The sequence below is a fragment of the Oncorhynchus kisutch genome, linkage group LG13, assembly GCF_002021735.2.
Source record: "Oncorhynchus kisutch isolate 150728-3 linkage group LG13, Okis_V2, whole genome shotgun sequence".
NCBI lineage: Eukaryota > Metazoa > Chordata > Actinopteri > Salmoniformes > Salmonidae > Oncorhynchus > Oncorhynchus kisutch.
Window position 1 is genome coordinate 41,351,529 of NC_034186.2, and position 21,195 is coordinate 41,372,723.

General features: G+C 40.4%; 1 protein-coding gene across 7 annotated transcripts in view; it reads left to right on the plus strand.

Annotated features, from left to right (window-relative positions):
- wdr18 (WD repeat domain 18) overlaps window positions 1-21,195 on the plus strand; it is a 97,215-nt gene that overhangs the window by 804 nt on the left and 75,216 nt on the right. For 2 of the 7 annotated variants that reach the window (XM_031786261.1, XM_020498660.2), the window contains 14 exons: window positions 159-229; window positions 323-393; window positions 1,261-1,469; window positions 2,017-2,098; window positions 3,457-3,594; window positions 3,717-3,787; window positions 3,921-4,000; window positions 4,312-4,372; window positions 6,877-6,952; window positions 7,122-7,172; window positions 7,506-7,756; window positions 7,851-8,051; window positions 8,289-8,377; window positions 8,477-9,981. In XM_031786261.1, coding sequence (XP_031642121.1) covers window positions 159-229; window positions 323-393; window positions 1,261-1,469; window positions 2,017-2,098; window positions 3,457-3,594; window positions 3,717-3,787; window positions 3,921-4,000; window positions 4,312-4,372; window positions 6,877-6,952; window positions 7,122-7,172; window positions 7,506-7,756; window positions 7,851-8,051; window positions 8,289-8,377; window positions 8,477-8,549 — 1,524 coding nt within the window. In that variant the 3' untranslated portion in view covers window positions 8,550-9,981. Of the gene's footprint in view, window positions 1-158; window positions 230-298; window positions 394-1,240; window positions 1,470-2,016; window positions 2,099-3,456; window positions 3,595-3,716; window positions 3,788-3,920; window positions 4,373-6,876; window positions 6,953-7,121; window positions 7,173-7,505; window positions 7,757-7,850; window positions 8,052-8,288; window positions 8,378-8,476; window positions 10,380-11,552; window positions 11,664-14,075; window positions 14,210-21,195 lie in introns of those variants that run through there. The other 5 variants (XM_020498658.2, XM_031786259.1, XM_031786263.1 and 2 more) reach the window with 4 other exon arrangements.

The following is a 21,195-nucleotide window of genomic DNA, read 5'->3' on the forward strand; positions in this document are numbered from 1 at the left end:
GATACGTGCACATACACAAATGACCACACATCCCTGTCAGTATCAGATGGAATCTGCACACATGTTCTCAAAAGCTCTCTCTGGTACAGTATTTTGGAGGGAAGGGGTGCAGTATTTAGCATCCGTTTCACATACAGCTATTGTTTCACTTGTACAAGGTTTTGAGAAGAGTGTGCAATTCCAAGAGGAAGAAGGATATGGAAGTGGAAATGTTGGGAGAAGGTCACAGGTAGGCACCTCTTATTATTGACAAACTCAGTACACTTCTCTCGCTCTGACATTCATCAATAACCATTAGAGGAGTGTGTATTTTGTTTTGCAGAGTGTGGGTGCAGCAGAAGGAAACGCAAGCCCTGAACCAAGAATGCATCGAGAGCATCTCTGGACATCTGAGTAAGTCCCACAACACTTCTCACAACATACAGTACCTTCATTTATTAACCAGTGCCAGTCAATTCTTCCTCCTAACCACAAGTTATCTTATGTCACATGACTAGAGACAATGGAAGTGGCTCTGTTCGTGTACAATGAGCCTCATTTCCTTTTGAGATATGCAGAGTTTTACACCTTTATACTGTCCAACTTCATCTCCCATATCACCTATGAGCCATCTGAAGCAGGGATTATTTCCTTGTAGCTGCCTAGGCCTTTGTGTGTTGGTGTTTCTCTAGTCAACATTTGGTTCCATTTCAATTTTTCCCGTTGAGATCATAAACATTTTGTAATTATAAACCTGGCTCACTTTCAGCAGTTGTCAAGGCATTTACATAATTTAATTCCGATACCATTTCAGATTAGGGAGTGACTTCCCGTAAGTAGGCCCTTGAGTTAGTGAGTACTTGTAGGACAAAGTGTTGTGGATTCGACTCAACTGTACATTTGCATACTCGATATGTTACTCAACTTACTGCCATACTTGGTGATACTGATGCAAAAGCAGAGCTCTTGATTTTGGAAAACAATGAAGACCTGACCAGTTATAATTAAATTATTTAATTTGTCACGCAGACTAGTTATTTGGCATGATTGATCATCTAGTGTAAGGGCAGGTATTTTGGACATCATGGGATCAGATAAGAGTAAAGATGCTAACATATCAGATTATACATGTCAACTACAATGCCTTGTTTGCTATTATATGATCGTTGGTTACAATATGATCATGTGTGCTTGCATAGAATGTCACTTAAATCTCCCACACCACTCTTATCCCAAACTCGTGAAGACTGAACAGCAATAGTATCTTTCATCCTCGCGCAGGTGATCATGCTTCCAAAAGGAGGGACCCAATAAGAGAATTGAAATACCGGAGAGCACTGCGCTTGGCATTGGATATGTTCCCCTCAGGAGAGACGAGCAGCACTCTGGTGTTAGGAGACCCCAGAACATCCGAAAAGGGAAGAGACCAACAGTTGCCATCGGCGCCTGAAGAGCAAGAAACGAGAGCAAGACGCGTCATCCGAGCAAATGTGAGCAAAAGTGATACAGAAGCAGACCAGGAAAGCACAAAACTTAGAGACAGTAGTAGTAGTAGATACTGAAGAGCGCTCAAACGAGGTCCTCACAAGCCCTTAAGATTAGAAGGAAGTGTTGCAATAGTCAGAGATGGCGGACCCGGCAAGCCCAGTGGTCCAGCTTGTGGAATTCTAGGAATTTGAGTGAGAATGAGGATACCAGTCCACCAAAGCAGGCCAGACAGAGTCCAATTCTCAATACATCACCAGAGAACACTTCAGGCCATTCCAGTCACAAGTTGTGGGATGCCTATGAGACACCTTAACAAAGGGCAGCCAAGTTCAGACTTATGTATAGGCACGCTGAGACACAGGTACTTCTGTGCTGCAAACTTGACACTAGACACAAATGTCACACAGACAATTTTAATTCACGAGAACTAGTCAGTCACCACTGCAACTGTTTCAATGCCTTAATATGGCTCTCCACTACTTTTGACGCCAGTTGAGTTAATAATGCCATCATAACAATCATGCCATGATGTTGCTAATGTCCCCACAGGAGCCTCAGTCTGAGGAAAACAACGATTGTGCCTCTCAAAAAACAAGTCCGGGTGCAGCTCAAGAGAATGTCACTGTTCACAGTAAGCCAAATAGGTTCTAATTGCATACAGTGCATTCGGAAAGTATTCAGACCCCTTGACTTTTAGCGCGCCGGAGGGGATAACTGCCGTTTTACACCTGTGGTATTTTGTGTTTTTTCACATTGTTTGTAACTTATTTTGTTCATAATGTTGGTGCTACCGTCTCTTACTCGGTACCGGTACCCCCTGTATATAGCCTCGTTAGTTATTTTATTGTTAATTTAGTAAATCTTTTCTTAACTCTTTTTCTTGAAGTGCATTGTTGGTTAAGGGCTGGTAAGTAAGCATTTCACGTTAAGGTCTACACCTGTTGTATTCGGCGCATGGGACAAATAAAATTTGTTCCACATTTTGTTACGTTACAGCCTTATTCTAAATGTTTAAATTAGTTTCCCCCCCTCATCAAGCTACACACAATACCCCATAATGCCAAAGCAAAAACAGGTTCAGACATTTTTACAAATTAAACAAATATAAAAAAATCGATCACATTTACATAATTATTCAGACCCTTTACTCAGTACTTTGTATGACGCCAGAAGCTTGGCACACCTGTATTTGGGGACTTTCATTATTCGCTGCAGATCCTCTCAAGCTCTTGTCAGGTTGGATGGGGAGCATTGGTTTGAGGCTATTTTAAGGTCTCTCCAGAGATGTTTGATCAGGTTTAAGTCTGGGCTCTGGCTGGGCCACTCAAGAACATTAAGACTTGTCCCAAAGCCACTCCTGCATTGTCTTGGCTGTGTGCTTAGGGTCGTTGTCTTGTTGGAAGGTGAACCTTTGCCCAGTCTCAAGTCCTGAGCTCTCTGGAGCAGGTTTTCATCAAGGATCTCTGTACTTTGCTCCATTCATCTTTCCTTCGAGCCTGACTAGTCTCACAGTCAGTCACTGCCACTGAAAATACATCCCCACAGCATGATGCTTCCACCACCATGTGTCAAATCCTGTTCAATCAATAGAATTTACCACAGGGGGACTCCAATCACGTTGTAGAAACATCTCAAGGATGATCAATGGAAACAGGATGCACCTGAGCTCAATTTTGAGTCTCATAGCAAAGGTTCTGAATACCTATGTAAATACGTTTAAAAAAAATAAAAATAAATTTGCTACACTTTTCGAAAAACCTGTTTTCACTTTGTCATTATGGGGTATTGTGTGTAAATTAATGAGGGAAAATGTATTTGATCCATTTTAGAATAAGGCTGTAACGTAACAAAATGTGGAAAAAGTCAAGGGGTCTGAATAATTTCCGAATGCACAGTATGCCATTCAATGTAAGCAGGAACACTTGAATATTCCATTTGAAGATTGTAGATTGTAAAAAGTTGGTACGTGTGAAATGTGTCACTGCATAGGTGTGGCCGATGTGTCAAGTGATTTGAGCCTTACTCCACCTTCTTCATCCCCACTGCAACCGCTCCAAGTGTCCTTCGACGAACAGGAGGACAGTAGTCTGGAGGATGATGACCTACCCAGTTTCACTTCTCCAAAGAGTAAGCTAGTTTTACACTGCTCTCTAAACTCCATGTCTCACATGAAGTCTATATGATATTGTTTCATTGGTTTACTTTGTTATGAAAGATTGGATGATTTTCTTTTTGTGCCACCCCCCCAGAAACCCTATCCATCACAAAGGGAGCTTGTGTCTGGTGTAAATATCGACGTTGCCCCTTCTGGCCTGCTATGGTAATTTTCATTAGTCCAATTGATTTTCACTCCTACTCATTCCTAGTATGCTTTCTTCTATCATTAGTGATTTGGAATGGGACTGGACTTACACTTGCATGTATGACATGTTTGCTTCTCATGTCATCGTCAGATCATGTATGTTTTCCGCAAAGAGAAGAAAGCCAGTGTCGTGTTCATCGACACATTTCTTTTCACACAGAAGAGGAAGAGGTGAGCATCTTCAGTAATACTGATAGGGATTGTAGATATGAAAGTGTAGATGTTTTCAAACATCATTTATGCTGGGAAGCTGTTTTCATGTGCTGTTATTAGCTGTAACAAATTATCTCTATGTTAACAAGACGAATATGTATGTTTATGGCTGTAACCTGACGGAATTTGGTCTTTACGAAAGAAGGCAGGAAGGAAACATGAATCATTCGCATAGTTCTGCCCTACTGTGGCTCCAAGGTTAGTCACATATTTATTTAGTGACACGACTTTGAAGGATGAATAAAACATTTTATTTTACCCTTCTTTAGCGTCAAGGTCTCCTTAAAGAATATCAAGCCCTTTGACTGTGAGGAGTCAAATGAGTTGGTGGTGAGATTTTTCTTTACTTGCACTTAAAGTACAGTGCCTTGCGAAAGTATTCGGCCCCCTTGAACTTTGCGACCTTTTGCCACATTTCAGGCTTCAAACATAAAGATATAAAACTGTATTTTTTTGTGAAGAATCAACAACAAGTGGGACACAATCATGAAGTGGAACGACATTTATTGGATATTTCAAACTTTTTTAACAAATCAAAAACTTAAAAATTGGGCGCGTAAAATTATTCAGCCCCTTTACTTTCAGTGCAGCAAACTCTCCAGAAGTTCAGTGAGGATCTCTGAATGATCCAATGTTGACCTAAATGACTAATGATGATAAATACAATCCACCTGTGTGTAATCAAGTCTCCGTATATATGCACCTGCACTGTGATAGTCTCAGAGGTCCGTTAAAAGCGCAGAGAGCATCATGAAGAACAAGGAACACACCAGGCAGGTCCGAGATACTGTTGTGAAGAAGTTTAAAGCCGGATTTGGATACAAAAAGATTTCCCAAGCTTTAAACATCCCAAGGAGCACTGTGCAAGCGATAATATTGAAATGGAAGGAGTATCAGACCACTGCAAATCTACCAAGACCTGGCCGTCCCTCTAAACTTTCAGCTCATACAAGGAGAAGACTGATCAGAGATGCAGCCAAGAGGCCCATGATCACTCTGGATGAACTGCAGAGATCTACAGCTGAGGTGGGAGACTCTGTCCATAGGACAACAATCAGTCGTATATTGCACAAATCTGGCCTTTATGGAAGTGTGGCAAGAAGAAAGCCATTTCTTAAAGATATCCATAAAAAGTGTTGTTTAAAGTTTGCCACAAGCCACCTGGGAGACACACCAAACATGTGGAAGAAGGTGCTCTGGTCAGATGAAACCAAAATTGAACTTTTTGGCAACAATGCAAAACGTTATGTTTGGCGTAAAAGCAACACAGCTCATAACCCTGAACACACCATCCCCACTGTCAAACATGGTGGTGGCAGCATCATGGTTTGGGCCTGCTTTTCTTCAGCAGGGACAGGGAAGATGGTTAAAATTGATGGGAAGATGGATGGAGCCAAATACAGGACCATTCTGGAAGAAAACCTGATGGAGTCTGCAAAAGACCTGAGACTGGGACGGAGATTTGTCTTCCAACAAGACAATGATCCAAAACATAAAGCAAAATCTACAATGGAATGGTTCAAAAATAAACATATCCAGGTGTTAGAATGGCCAAGTCAAAGTCCAGACCTGAATCCAATCGAGAATCTGTGGAAAGAACTGAAAACTGTTGTTCAGAAATGCTCTCCATCCAACCTCACTGAGCTCGAGCTGTTTTGCAAGGAGGAATGGGAAAAAATGTCAGTCTCTCGATGTGCAAAACTGATAGAGACATACCCCAAGCGACTTACAGCTGTAATCGCAGCAAAAGGTGGCGCTACAAAGTATTAACTTAAGGGGGCTGAATAATTTTGCACGCCCAATTTTTCAGTTTTTGATTTGTTAAAAAAGTTTGAAATATCCAATAAATGTCATTCCACTTCATGATTGTGTCCCACTTGTTGTTGATTCTTCACAAAAAAATACAGTTTTATATCTTTATGTTTGAAGCCTGAAATGTGGCAAAAGGTCACAGTTCAAGGGGGCCAAATACTTTCGCAAGGCACTGTATATGATAAATATTATGTCATTAATGTGCCATGGTTGACTTCCAAATATTGACATGTAGATCCTGTTTTCCATTCAACCTTTTTATGCAAGTGAAGTACATGTTAGGTAAAAATGGCACGACAGTCCTGATAGGAGCATCAAACTTTCCAAATGTCGACAAAATCAAACATGCTTGACAAGGTGATCTTTTCATGCCTGTAAATTGTATTATGCGAGAAATATTGAGTTAATAACCATCATATCGAAGTAAACGTGGAGTCACGTGATGACGGGTCGTCCTCCCACTATGATTCGGGAAAGCATGTAGTTTATTAGGCTACAGATGAAATAATTCACAGGGTGATGACAGTGCACCTTGATGAGCTTTGATGCTCCTTTCCAATAAATGTTTAGTATCTTATTCTGATGACATGATAATCGATGCATGTCTGCCGTTTGACAAATACAAATAATATCGCTGTATTGTCCAAAATAATCCTGTGATGTAGGCTATGCCTGCACTGTATCTGCGAGCTGTTGGCTAGGGCGCATGTGCCAAGACCAGAGTGGGTCTTTACCATCAGTAGAGTTGAAAATGTGATGGATCCCAAAGTTATTTTTATGTGCGCTATGTCATCACTCACTGCCTTTTATCCGCAACAAGTCAATTTGAGGGAAACACATCTCTGGTGGGAAAATGCCCATATTGGTTTTCTGCAGATTTTAGATTATTTACATGAAAATCAGTCACTAATTGGATGGAAACCTAGCTATTGAAATTGCTTTGTATTTACTTACTGTCTATATGTTTCTTCAGTTGATGTATGTATGGAGAATGTGAGGTGAAATGTGGGTATCTCTCACAGGACAAAGCCAAGGAGATATATGGTACTGCCATCCACTATTGCCTGAAGCTTATTGGGGACTATAGAATTCGCCTTGGTAAGAGAACCTTCAAACATAGGAGGTTAGGATTTGACTCTGTCCAATGTCTTCAGTTGGATATGCAGTACACAATGTTCTGTAGCTAGTGTTTCAATCAATTGATGTTCTAAGCCTGCATATAATTGAATGACCAGTGAATCAAATGTTTATGCATTTGTTCCCCCAGGTTGTGGTTCATTTTCCGGTTCCCTCGTTGAGTATGTTGCTGATGACATCAGTAAGTTTTGAAATGGCCTGTGTTCAAAGTCATTTTTTGTACCTATTTCATTGCTATTTAATGCAAATTCCTAGATACAAGCAAGCAAGTCAGGTGCTTCCACAGACTGGCAGGAACAACTATCAAAACAAACCATGTGCCAAGGAGGCGATAGTAGAATGAGAATATGGAGCAACATTTCTTGACAGGAACCTCCATACTCTGGTTGATAACAATGGGGCATTCTTCTCTATGAACCATTATGAAAGTTTAACACTTTTGTTTAACATTGTCAGATTGTCAGTGTATAATAATTATTGCCAATTCCATTGTATTTGTGCTCCTGCCCGCCAGGCATCCCTATGAGAAAGATGTACCTTCTCGGCCCATCTGACAGTTATCTGGCCTCGCCAAGTCAAGACGTGGAGGACCAGAGAAGTTACCAGGGGACTCCGGAAGACCATGCGACCACCAAGGGCAGTGACCAGGAGCCACAGGTCTCCAAGAGACTGCTACCTGACCGCGCCAAGGCTGCACGAGACCGGGCCAATGACAAACTACTGCAGTTCATCGTCGATAAAAGAGGCGTGGAAAGGCACTTGCAGGTCAGAGAGTTAGTAAGCTGAGGGAAGAAGAGTAAAACAGCTTATCCCTGGGCAATGGTTAGGCATCTTTTCTTCTCTTTTCTCCATATCATAGGCTATTATCAGCGGTCAGGTGGTGTCCAAGTGGCTGAAAGCCTTCCGCAAGGCCAGTGGTCAAGCAGTGGACCCCTACTTTGAGACGGACCAGCAGGTGGAGCAGGTTTTCACTTATCTCAGGAGCATCATGGAGGAAGCCTTGCCAAGTCTGCCAGAGTTAGATCAGATCCGCTTCATCCTCGAAGTGCTCTTACCAGAGGTGACTCAATGTCTTGAGTGTTGTTGCAGATTGGTCCTAGATTTGTACATGCGCAAATGGCATGACAACAATTGTGAGAGTTAGCTATTACAGTGAAGCGCATTCAAATGCGACCAGGCTAGTGTTCTTGCAGTAGTATGCAAATACAGAACTATATGTAATTCAAATGTGTTTTTGTGTCCTATGCTCTCCAACTGTCCTTTCTTTTATTCCATCTCACAAGTTTGATATTTTCAGGCTGTCATTCATGGAATCTCGGAGGTCGATGACATATCCCTGGTTAAGGCTGAAGAGAAATACTCACAAGGGCCTGGCATCAGTAATAGGTGAGAGGTTGACACTGTATTTGTCTGTTATTTTTTGTGATTTCATGGACTGTAGCTTGTTTTTATTTTGCTGATAGTATTTCCCTTTAATCATTTCAGAGAGCGAGAGGAGTTTGACCTTATGATTGTGCAGCAGATGAAGAAAAAGCACTGCAGAAACGATAAAGAATAAGAAGGGTTGTGTGTTCTGTTACGGGTTTTCATTGGCTAATGCCACTAGTGTTTATATTGTTCATAGGTTATGTGTTTATAGGTTACATACTCTTTATTTTTCAATACAATCATTTGTATACTGAACAAAAATATAAACGCAATATGCCACAATTTCAAAGATTTTACTGAGTTACAGTTCCTATAAGGAAATCGACCGATTTATATTGCGTTTATATTTTTGTTCAGTATACAAATGATTGTATTGAAAAATAAAGAGTATGTAACCTATAAACACATAACCAATAATGATTGAGATATATTAATTAGGCCCTAATCTATCGATTTCACATGACTGGGAATATAGATATGTATCTGTTGGCCACAGATACCTTTATAAAAATGGTAGGGGCGTGGATCAGTATCTAGTGTGACCACCATTTGCCTCAAGCAGCGTGACACATCTTTACATAAAGTTGATCAGGCTGTTGATTTTGGTCTGTGGAACTCTTTTTCAATGGCTGTGTGAAGTTGCTGGATATTGTCGGAAGCTGGAACACGCTTCCACGATCCAGCGCATCCCAAACATACTCAATTTCTGGTGAGTATGCAGGCCATGGAAGAACTGGGACATTTTCCAGGAATTGTGTACAGATCCTTGCGACATGAGGCCTGTACATTATTATGCTGAAACATGAGGTGATGGCGGCAGATGAATGGCATGACAATGGGCCTCAGGATCTTGTCACAGTGTATCTGTGCATTCAAATTGCCATTGATGAAATGCAATTATGTTCGTTGTCCATAGCTTATGCCTGCCCATACCATAACCCCACCACTACCATGGAACACTCAATTCACACCGTTGGCATCGCAAACCACTCACCTACATGACGCCATACACGTGCGCTGCGGTTGTGATGCAGTTAATGGTAGAGAGATTAACATTCAATTCTCTAATTTCAGCTCATGAAACATGTGACCAACACTTTACATGTTGCATTTATATGTTTGTGCAGTGTACATTGGTGTAGCTATAACGGTGGTGGTTTGTTTATTTTCCATGGCTTTCCCCCCCAACAATTATTTTCTGGAGCTACAGTTGAATGGAATCCACAATTGCATACTCGGTATGTTACTCAACTTCCTGCCATAATTGGTGATACAGATGCAAGTGTAGAGCTCTTGAAAAAGCTAAATTAAAGTGAAATTAGGTCATTTGTCACGCGGTCTAGTTATTTGGCATGATTGATCATCTTGTGTGATGGGCAGAGATATATGTACAAATTGAAATAGCTATAACGGTGGTGGTTTGTTTCTTTTCAATGTATTTTCCTTTACAATTATTTTCTTGAACTTGTTGCTATTATTCTGGGTGAGGTATGTTTGTATCGCCAAAGAACAAAAGCGGATCTCAGGATGAAAGCAATAAAATTACGTTAGTTTTAAACATATATGTGTTTGCTGCATATATTCTAGGCCGTCATTGTAAATAACAATTTGTTCTTAACTAACATGCCTAGTTAAAGGTAAAAGATATAAACCTACATAACCCAGAGTCCATACTGTCAATCAGGAAATGACGTGTATGCGCATGCGTTGAGTTCCTTTACTTCCAAAACAACACGCGTGCTGTTCCAAGATGTCCGCGCCTATGGAAATAGTTCTGAGTGCCGATTCGGCTGGACAGCTATGGAACTGTGCCGTTTTGGAACTCCATTCGGGCACAAATCTCTTGGCCTATCGAGGTGGCAATACTTCTTCGAGGTCACTCACAGTTTTGAATGGAGAGTACATCCTCGGAGCCCAACTCGGGAAAAACTTCATCAACGTGTGGGAAATCCAGAGAAAGGTAGCTAGGTAACGTTGGCTAGCTTGCTAGGGGCGCGAGCGCTGTTCATAGCTCTCTGGAGATAATGCTCTGAAAGGTCTCTGGACATAGCTAGCTAACGTTACATATGGCTAGCTTGTTTGTTCGTATGTCTGTCCGGTTAGTTTAGCAAGGTGGCTAAGATTATTCATTGTGAAACGTGTTTTCTGTCGTTGGCTAGATACGGATAGAAGATGGGCCTAACTGTTACACATGGGATGAATGCACGATTTTTTAAACGAAGGACACATGGAGTGTCACTTAATTAGTGATAGAGATGACCAGTTGTGGTGTTCAATTCTAGTCCTGAATCACAAGGTATACAGGCCTTTGGCTTTGTTCTAGTCCAGCACTAACACACCTCATTCATCTAATCAACAGTTTATCAGGTGCATTAGGACTGGACTGGAACATTATTCTGCACACCATGGGGGTCTCCGGGCTTGAAGAATATTGGGGCAGTGATGGTACACACCATAGTACTATAATGACAATACAGTTGACTGTCAAAATAAAGGAAACACTTGAGTAAATGTGGGCTACAAAGTAAATTGAAAACTGGTGCTTCAACACAGGTCTTGCTCCTGGGTTAATTAAGCAATTAACATCTCATCATTCTTAGGGTGATGTATAAAACATGCATAGCTGCCCATTATTTTGTCTACCATGGCTAGAATAAGATATGTGACTTTGAAAGAGGGGTCTCAAAGAAGCATAGGGGGTTTAAAGGCTGTATGTGTCAATCACCAGGTCTCAACCCAACTGAACAGCTATGGGAGATTCTGTAGTAGCACCTGAGACGGCATTTGAAACTGTTGTGGTGAATATAAGACCCACTTTAAGTTGTTTCCTTTATTTTGGCAGACACCTGTACATTCATGGTGTGGAATGATGTGTACATTACTTTTTATGTGAACTATATTGTTCCAGTGGGTGAACAAGATGTGTGGGTCATATTAAAATGCTGACATTCGTTTTATCTGTAGAATGAAGCAAACATGTTTTTGTGGCAATAGTCTCAAAGGTTGCCTGAATTAATGAATATCTATAGAATTAGAGGCAAATACCGGCATTGGCTACAAAGGTAATGGAACTAAATATCCCATTCCGATGTAGGCTGACACGCATCAAACATGTACATCTTTTTTATTTCAGGATCAGCTGCAGCAGAAAATTGTGTGCCCTGGGATTGTGACATGCTTGACTGCATCCCCCAATGGCCTGTATTTGGTGGCAGGCATTGCTGATGCCATCTACTTATGGGAGGTGAGACAGATATGTGACCGGCCGCCTCGATCCGGTCTTATGTAGCAACATTTGAAATTGTGTTTTTTACATTGGATAAAAGTAGAGACTAAGCTAGAAAGTGGTATATCATACACTGCAGTTGAATAACAATTGAAGTAATTCTGCTTTAAAGTTGATAAACTTGTAACTCCACTTTTGAGAAAATGGCCCATGAATGTTTTGGTACACTTACTGGAGAGCTCTTTGTTGTCTACACCCATTCAGCATCATTCACACCCTCTTAAGCCTTAGCCCCACCCATCTCTTTAAGGATTCACATGAGGTCATTTGCTAAACAGAGTGATTACTAAACAGCCAAAGATTTCAAGACTAAAAGTGGTGACAGTAGTAGCCTACAATAAGGAAAAACACCAAGTAAAAATACACTTGATCTAGTCCTTGGCCTATATCCTAATCTGACTTTGGTGCAGGTCATATTCTTCACGTTACCGTCTCTGGTAAACACACACTATATAAAATAAAAAGTTGAGTTGTCACATTCACAGGATACAGAAGGTGTACACAGTAGAGTGAAATGGTAACTTGCATAGTAGCAATATCAAAAACGGATAGTGTCCAGATACAAATATTTTATAATTATTAGATGGCGCTTACCCGACACGCTTGTCTAAATTGATGGATCATGTGAAGGAAATGCTATACCCCCCCCCCCCCCCCCCCCCCAGCCACATTTCATTAATGGATGGGTCACTATTATCTAGACATGTACACATGTTCATGAAATACTATAGATGTCCATAATCATCCCAAGACACACTTGGCTAACTTGATGGGTCATGTAATCATCTGGTGAAGTGTTTTTAGACATGCAGTCTTTTTTCTTTTGTTTAGACATGTACTAGTAGCTAGCTAGCTAAACAATGAACCAGCATAATCCCAACTCCTACTACTACCAACCAATACAAACATTGTCATAGCTGTAGTGTGAATCTGCAGGTAGCTAAAGCTAACCAACCAGGTTCAATGTTTGCTAGCTAACATTAGGCTATAACTAAGAATCTGATTTGAATAATATTACTACACAGATCATACACGTAACGTTAGCTAACGAGCCAGCAAGCTAATGTTCGCTAGCTAGTGAACAGTCCGCTTTAACCTGCAATGAAAACGACTTTCTGAAAAAACGTGTATATCTGAAAATGTAGCTAGACTCTTACCCGTATAAATGGATGAATGCTTCACGGCAGACTGAACTGTTTAATTCCGTTTTGAGTGTAGCTACATCTTGTTTGGCCAGTGTTTTGTCAAGTCACTCTGGTTCACACTGACCGTGGTGTGTGCAGAAAGTAGAAAATCACTTTTTCCAACTGATCTGTCAATAGCGCCTGCTAAATTCAGGGTATCAATGTTGAGAAAATTTGCCAAATATTTGTAGTTCTCGTTGGTTGTTATATATTTCAAAAACGGCGTGGTAGAAAGGACTATCAACACATACTGAGAAGTTCACGTTATAAACAGAAGCATGCTACATGGCAGACCAATCCAAACTCATCTCCCCGCATGTCCAGCCCATCCATTATCTCAGCCAATAATGGCTAGCGGGAAGGTTCCTTCTTTTTCCGTGGCTAAACCAACTAGGCTCGTAATTTAACAATTTTACTTGTATTTACGGATGGAATACAAGTTTGTTATTAAGGCACATGAAAGTTCACATGTTCCAGAAGGCATTTCTGCCCCAAAAATACATTTGTATAAAAAATGGTTGACTTTCAAATGCCTCCTGTGAAGTAATGTCGTGACATAAGCCTAGTTTCCTGAAATGAGTCACATATAAAACATCAGCAAAAGGGATGTCATAGTTATTCAAATTCACATTTGACTTTAAGTTGTGTAATGTGTATGGAATGACTACGCTATGGCTGACATGTATACTCTTCTCCTCAATGCCTTTGTACTACTTTGAGGATAACATTATCGGTCCTGGACTGAAGTTGTGAGGAAGCTTCAGCTAGGCCTAACGTTTGCCCTAAGGAGCTGCTGTTAGTATCAGCAAGGTCACCTTTGCCTCACCAGTTTCAAACTACTTTATGTCCTCACCATAGACTGTTTTTTTTAATGAGATGTGAGAAGATTACTCTCATGAAATGTAATTTTAATCACATATTTAGTGACTGTAAATCCTTAATTTGCTGTTTGATTTCCTCAACATCTGTGTTTGACGGATCAATAAACACAAGTTATAGCTTAGTAGGTTTTTTTCAGCTTTCCAAAATGAAAGTGGGGTTTCTCATTATCTATAATTTGATTGTAACAGCATGACTCTCATAAGGCGATACTCCATTGGTCAGTGAAATAGATGTTCATACAGTGATAAAATTAACTTCTCTCTCGGCTAAGTGGCATTTGATGTTAATGAAATTGTCATTCTAGGTTTCCTCTGGGAATTTGCTGGCCATCTTGAGCCGCCATTACCAAGACCTGACCTGCCTACGCTTCAGTGACGACAGCAGCCATTTCATCTCAGGAGGCAAAGACAACCTGGCACTGGTCTGGAGTCTAGCCAGGTACAAACAGCTCTTACACTGGAGTGTGTTAATTACACCGACACTGTTTAAACCATTTTCTCTAAACGCTGTTGAGTAGGCTTGGACGGTATCCAGATTGTCATACCTTCATACTGAACTTGTGCCATACCTGGATATTCATTAATACCCGCTCTGAACACAAGGGGTGCTGTTTGAAACCCCACTGATACTCTGATTAATCCTAAGGTTAGCAATGCTAACAAGTACATGTAAAATCTCATAGACAATGCTAACAAAATGCTAACACATTTTGTCATTTCTGACCGAAACTACAGTGGGGCAAATAATTTTTTAAAAACATTTAGTCAGCCACCAATTGTGCAAGTTCTCCCACTTAAAAAGATGAGAGGCCTGTAATTTTCATCATAGGTACACTTCAACTATGACAGACAAAATGAGAAGGAAAAAAATCCAGAAAATCACATTGTAGGATTTTTTATGAATTTATTTGCAAATTAGGGTGGAAAATAAGTATTTGGTCAATAACAAAAGTTTATCTCAATACTTTGTTATATACCCTTTGTTGGCAATGACAGAGGTCAAATGTTTTCTGTAAGTCTTCACAAGGTTTTCACACACTGTTGCTGGTATTTTGGCCCATTCCTCCATGCAGATCTCCTCTAGAGCAGTGATGTTTTGGGGCTGTTGCTGGGCAACACAGACTTTCAACTCCCTCCAAAGATTTTCTATTGGGTTGAGATCTGGAGACTGGCTAGGCCACTCCAGGACCTTGAAATGCTTCTTACGAAGCCACTCCTTTGTTGCCCGGGCGGTGTGTTTGGGATCATTGTCATGCTGAAAGACCCAGCCACGTTTAATCTTCAATGCCCTTGCTGATGGAAGGAGGTTTTCACTCAAAATCTCACGATACATGGCCCCATTCATTCTTTCCTTTACACGGATCAGTCGTCCTGGTCCCTTTGCAGAAAAACAGCCCCAAAGCATGATGTTTCCACCCCCATGCTTCACAGTAGGTATGGTGTTCTTTGGATGCAACTCAGCATTCTTTGTCCACCAAACACGACGAGTTGAGTTTTTACCAAAAAGTTCTATTTTGGTTTCATTTGACATTCTCCCAATCTTCTTCTGGATCATCCAAATGCTCTCTAGCAAACTTCAGACGGGCCTGGACATGTACTGGCTTAAGCATGGGGACACGTCTGGCACTGCAGGATTTGAGTCCCTGGCGGCGTAGTGTGTTACTGATGGTAGGCTTTGTTACTTTGGTCCCAGCTCTCTGCAGGTCTTTCACTAGGTCCCCCCGTGTGGTTCTGGGATTTTTGCTCACCATTCTTGTGATCATTTTGACCCCACGGGGTGAGATCTTGAGTGGAGCCCCAGATCGAGGGAGATTATCAGTGTTCTTGTATGTCTTCCATTTCCTAATAATTGCTCCCACAGTTGATTTCTTCAAACCAAGCTGCTTACCTATTGCAGATTCAGTCTTCCCAGCCTGGTGCAGGTCTAGAATTTTGTTTCTGGTGTCCTTTGACAGCTCTTTGGTCTTGGCCATAGTGGAGTTTGGAGTGTGACTGCTTGAGGTTGTGGACAGGTGTCTTTTATACTGATAACAAGTTCAAACAGGTGCCATTAAAACAGGTAACGAGTGGAGGACAGAGGAACCTCTTAAAGAAGAAGTTACAGGTCTGTGAGAGCCAGAAATCTTGCTTGTTTGTAGGTGACCAAATACTTATTTTCTACCATCATTTGCAAATAAATTCATAAAAAAGCCTACAATATGATTTTTCTGGATTTCTCCCCCCCATTTTGTCTGTCATAGTTGAAGTGTACCTATGATGAAAATTACAGGCCTCATCTTTTTAAGTAGGAGAACTTGCACAATTGGTGGCTGACTAAATACTTTTTTGCCCCACTGTAAACAAGTAACAAAAAAAAATGTTCCACAGTTTGCTGCACCCACAAAACAAATATCAGCCAGTGAGGCTCTTGATCCAGGAGGGGATTCTCTGCTGTTCGCAAGCAAATGCTTGATTTGGAAGAAGCTAACAACTTAGCCAGATAGCTAACTAGCTACTAAATTAGCAAACCGGATGCACAACTGTAGATCATTTAGCACATTTTAGACAGTTAACTTAGTAGTTAATTATAAGATATCTAGCTGGCAAACATTTAGTTGTGAATTCCGTACGGTAATTAGATCACCTGGCGCATGCTGCACAACAGTGAGTGACTCGCATGGTTCCTGTCTCTCATCGTTGTGTGCCTGTAAACAAACACCACATGACGTGGCTGGGGACTACCGTAATATTCCTAATGTGACCAGTGAAATGAAGAACGCAATGAATGAAAAGTACGAAAATGTATGCACTCACTACTTTAAGTTGCTCTGGATAAGAGTGTCTGCTAAATGTCAGATGTTCATCTCCTAACGTATTGTACAAGTTGACTGCAGGTATTTACTTAAAGTAGTTTCAAATATTCACGTTTATTTAAAAAACTTTAAAGAAATCGATTCAATGGTATTGATAGTATTGAAAAACCATCCCGCTGCTGGGGGGGAACCATGGTTACTTGATGGCAGAGGTAAGAGAGGATTTCTGGCAGCTGATGAATAAAAAACGTATTTTTAATTCTGCGGAGAAGTGCTTTTATGATCCGAGAAATAACAAGTTACACAATTTCCTCAGATTCTCATCAGATTGTCCAAGGTAACTAATTAGCTAGCTTTGTAATCCTCTAAGTGTAGACAACCCTAATAATAGATGTGCAGTAGTATGAAATATTTCTTAACTAAGATATGCTAGCTAAATCATTTTAGTGGTTAATATAGAATTGGGCTAATATGTCAATGATACCAAGAAATAACACATCTACAGTGGCAAGAAAAAGTTTGCGAACCCTTTTGGAATTACCCGGATTTCTGTAATTGGTCATAATTTGATCTGATCTTCATCTTAGTCACAACAATAGACACTTAAAACACTTAAACTAATAACACAATTATAAGTTTTGATATATTTATTGAACACACCGTATAAACATTCACAGTGCACGGTGGAAAAAGTATGCGAACCCTTGGATTTAATAACTGTTTGACCCTCCTTTGGCAGCAATAACCTCAACGTTTTCTGTAGTTGTGGATTAGACCTGCACAACGGTCAGGAGGAATTTTTGACCATTCCTCCTTGCAAAAATGTTTCAGTTCAGCAATATTCTTGGGATGGTGTGAACCCCTCTTGAGGTCATGCCACAGCATCTTAATCGGGTTGAGGTCAGGAAGGCGTATTTTCCTCTGAAGCCATTTGTCGTTGTCCTGCACCTGAGCTTCAATCCTGCAAAATGTATTGATAAACTTGAAATAATTTTCCCGTCGTTGATAGCAAGCGTTCCAGGCCCTGAGGCAGCAAAACAGCCCAAACCATTTTTTAAATATTCTTTATTTATTTCACCTTTATTTAACCAGGTAGGCTAGTTGAGAACAAGTTCTCATTTACAACTGCGACTTGGCCAAGATAAAGCATAGCAGTGTGAACAGACAACAACACAGTTACACATGGAGTAAACAATAAACAAGTCAATAACACAGTAGAAAAATAGTCTATATACATTGTGTGCAAAAGGCATGAGGTGGTAGGCGAATAATAAAAAAAGATTAACACTGGCGTGATAAATTATCAGATGGTCATGTGCAGGTAGAGATACTGGTGTGCAAAAGAGCAGAAAAGTAAATAAATAAAAACAGTATGGGATGAGGTAGGTAAATTGGGTGGGCTATTTAACGATGGACTATGTACAGCTGCAGCGATCGGTTAGCTGCTCAGATAGCAGATGTTTAAAGTTGGTGAGGGAGATAAGTCTCCAACTTCAACAATTTTTGCAATTTGTTCCAGTCACCGGCAGCTGTGGAAGGAAAGAACTGGAAGGAAAGGCGGCCGAATGAGGTGTTGGCTTTAAAGATTTTTTTTATTTTACCTTTATTTTACTAGGCAAGTCAGTTAAGAACACATTCTTATTTTCAATGATGGCCTAGGAACAGTGGGTTAACTGCCTGTTCAGGGGCAGAACGACAGATTTGTACCTTGTCAGCTCGAGGATTTGAACTTGCAACCAACGCTCTAACCACTAGGCTACCCTGCCGCCCCCCTGCCAATGATCAGTGAGATACACCTGCTGGAGCGCGTGCTACGGGTGGGTGTTGCCATCGTGACCAGTAAACTGAGATAAGGCGGAACTTTACCTAGCATGGACTTGTAGATGACCTGGAGCCAGTGGGTCTGGCGACGAATATGTAGCGAGGGCCAGCCGACTAAAGCATACAGGTCGCACTGGTGGGTGGTATAAGGTGCTTTAGTAACAAAGCGGATGACACTGTGATAAACTGCATCCAGTTTGCTGTGTAGAGTATTGGAAGCTATTTTGTAGATGACATCACCAAAGTCGAGGATCGGTAGGATAGTCAGTTTTACTAGGGTAAGTTTGGCGGCGTGAGTGAAGGAGGCTTTGTTGCGGAATAGAAAGCCGACTCTAGATTTGATTGTAGATTGGAGATGTTTGATATGAGTCTGGAAGGAGAGTTTACAGTCTAGCCAGACACTTCGGTACTTATAGATGTCCACATATTCTATGTCGGAACCATCTAGCCCAAACCATGATGCTCCCTCCACCATAATTTACAGTTGGGATGAGGTTTTGATGGTGGTGTGCTGTGCCTTTTTCTCCACACATAGTGTTTGTTCCTTCCAAAAAAACGTAACTTTAGTTTCAACTGTCCACAGAATATTTTTCCAGTAGCTCTGTGGAACATCCAGGTGCTCTTTTGCGATCTTCAGACGTGCAGCAATATTTTCTTTGGACAGCAATGTCTTCTTCTGTGGCGTCCTCTCATGAATACCATTCTTGTTTAGTGTGTTACGTATTGTAGACTCGTTAACAAAGATGTTAGCATGTTCCAGAGATGTCTTTAGCTGACACTCTAGGATTCTTCTTATCCTCATTGGACATTCTTCGCTGTGCTATTGCAGTCACCTTTGCAGGACGGTGACTCCTAGGGAGAGTAGCAACAGTGCTGAATTTTCTCCATTTATAGACCATTTTTCTTACCCTGGACTGATGAACTTAAAGGCTTTTAGAGATCCTTTTGTAACCCTTTCTAGCTTTAAGCAAGTCAACAATTCTTAGTCTTAGGTCTTCTGAGATCTCGTTTGTTCAAAGCATTGTTCATATCAGGCAATGCTTCTTGTGAATAGCAAACTCAAATTGTGAGTTTTTTTTATATAGGGCAGGGCAGCTCTAACCAACATCTCCAATCTTGTCTCATTGATTGGACTCCAATTAGCTTTTGGAGAAGTCATTAGCCTAGGGGTTCACATACTTTTTCCAACCTACACTGTGAACGTTTAAATTATGTATTCAATATAGACAAGAAAAATACTAATTGGTGTGTTATTAGTTTAAGCACACTGTTTTTCTGTTGTTGTGACTTAAAATTGGATCTGATCTTCATATATGACCAATTTTCGCTAGTGGGACAACTTCTGGTGAAATTGTAGGGCGTGCAATTCAAATAAATGATGGATATTAAACATTTAGGTCTGATATCGGTTGAAAGCTTAAATTCTTGTTAATGTAACTGCACTGTCCGATTTACATTAGCTATTACAGTGAAAGCATACAATGTGATTGTTTGAGGACGGCGCCCCACATCAAAATATTTTTCCACTGGCAACTGTTTCATAAATTCACAAATAGCTATTAAATATTCACTTACTATTTGAAAATCTTCCTCTGATTTGTCATCTAAAGGGTCCCAGCTATCACATGTAGTGTTGTTTTGTTAGATAAATTCCTTCTTTATATCCCAAAAAGTCTGTTTAGTTGGCGCCTTGATTTGAGTAATCCACTCGTTCAACATGCAGAGAAAGTAATTCGAAAATCTACAACTAAACTTTGTTTCAACAAGACAAAATACGTTCCAATTTACTCCTCAGATACCCTAAAATGTAATCAAACTATAATATTTCTTACGTAAAGAAGTATGTTCAATAGGAAACCGATTTTAGCAGGTGCGTCCTGTCTTTATCGCTCGTGCAAACATGAATATCCAAGACTGTGTCCCTGCACTAAAACTGATATTTCTTATTAATTTTGGAAGTTACAAGCCTGAAACCTTGAACATAGATTGCTGACACCCTGTGGAAGCCATGGGAATTGCATCCTGGGAGCTAGAATTTAGTATGCCCTTATACTTGCCATTGTAAGAGCATGGTCTCTTTCTCAAAAAAAAAGGTGGTTGGTTTTTCTTTGGATTTTCTCCTACCCTACCCTATCTATTGTGTTATATTCTCCTACATTATTTGAACATTTCTACAAACTTCAAGGATTTTCTTTCCAATGGTACCAATTGTATGCATATTCTGGCTTCAGGGCCTGAGCAACAGGCAGTTTACTTTGGAAACCCAATTGTAATTTTTATCACAAGCCCATCCTTAGGATCTGAATATTTAAGGAGCTTCTGATCTCTTAATCTTAGTGAAAAATTGGATTAGTGCTTTGGTAATTGGCAGGCAGAGCAATAAACTGGTTTACTGAGTTTGAGTATTTAATCAAGAAGATGTGTAAGCTATGAAACACTGACAGCTACTCCTCTTATTTACATTTTTGGAATGGACCGTTATCGGAGGAATAAAAGGCTTAATTATTTTGAGAACAAATTGTACAGACTGGATGTGAGTTGAATTGTGCTAAAACCTTGTAATGCTCTACCTCTTTCAATTGCTTATGATCTTATTTTAATTAGTTGGTGAATAAAGATGACATTGAATGATGTTCATCAAACATATTTAAAAAAAAATGTGTTTACAGGGAATGGATAGGCCTTTTCCATTCAATTCAAGCACTGGACCAATGTCCAACCTATGTTTTGGCAGAGTTGGAGAACATCTATACTGATCATACTGACAGCACAGACAGACTGATCTACAAATCACCTTGCATCGTAAAAAAAA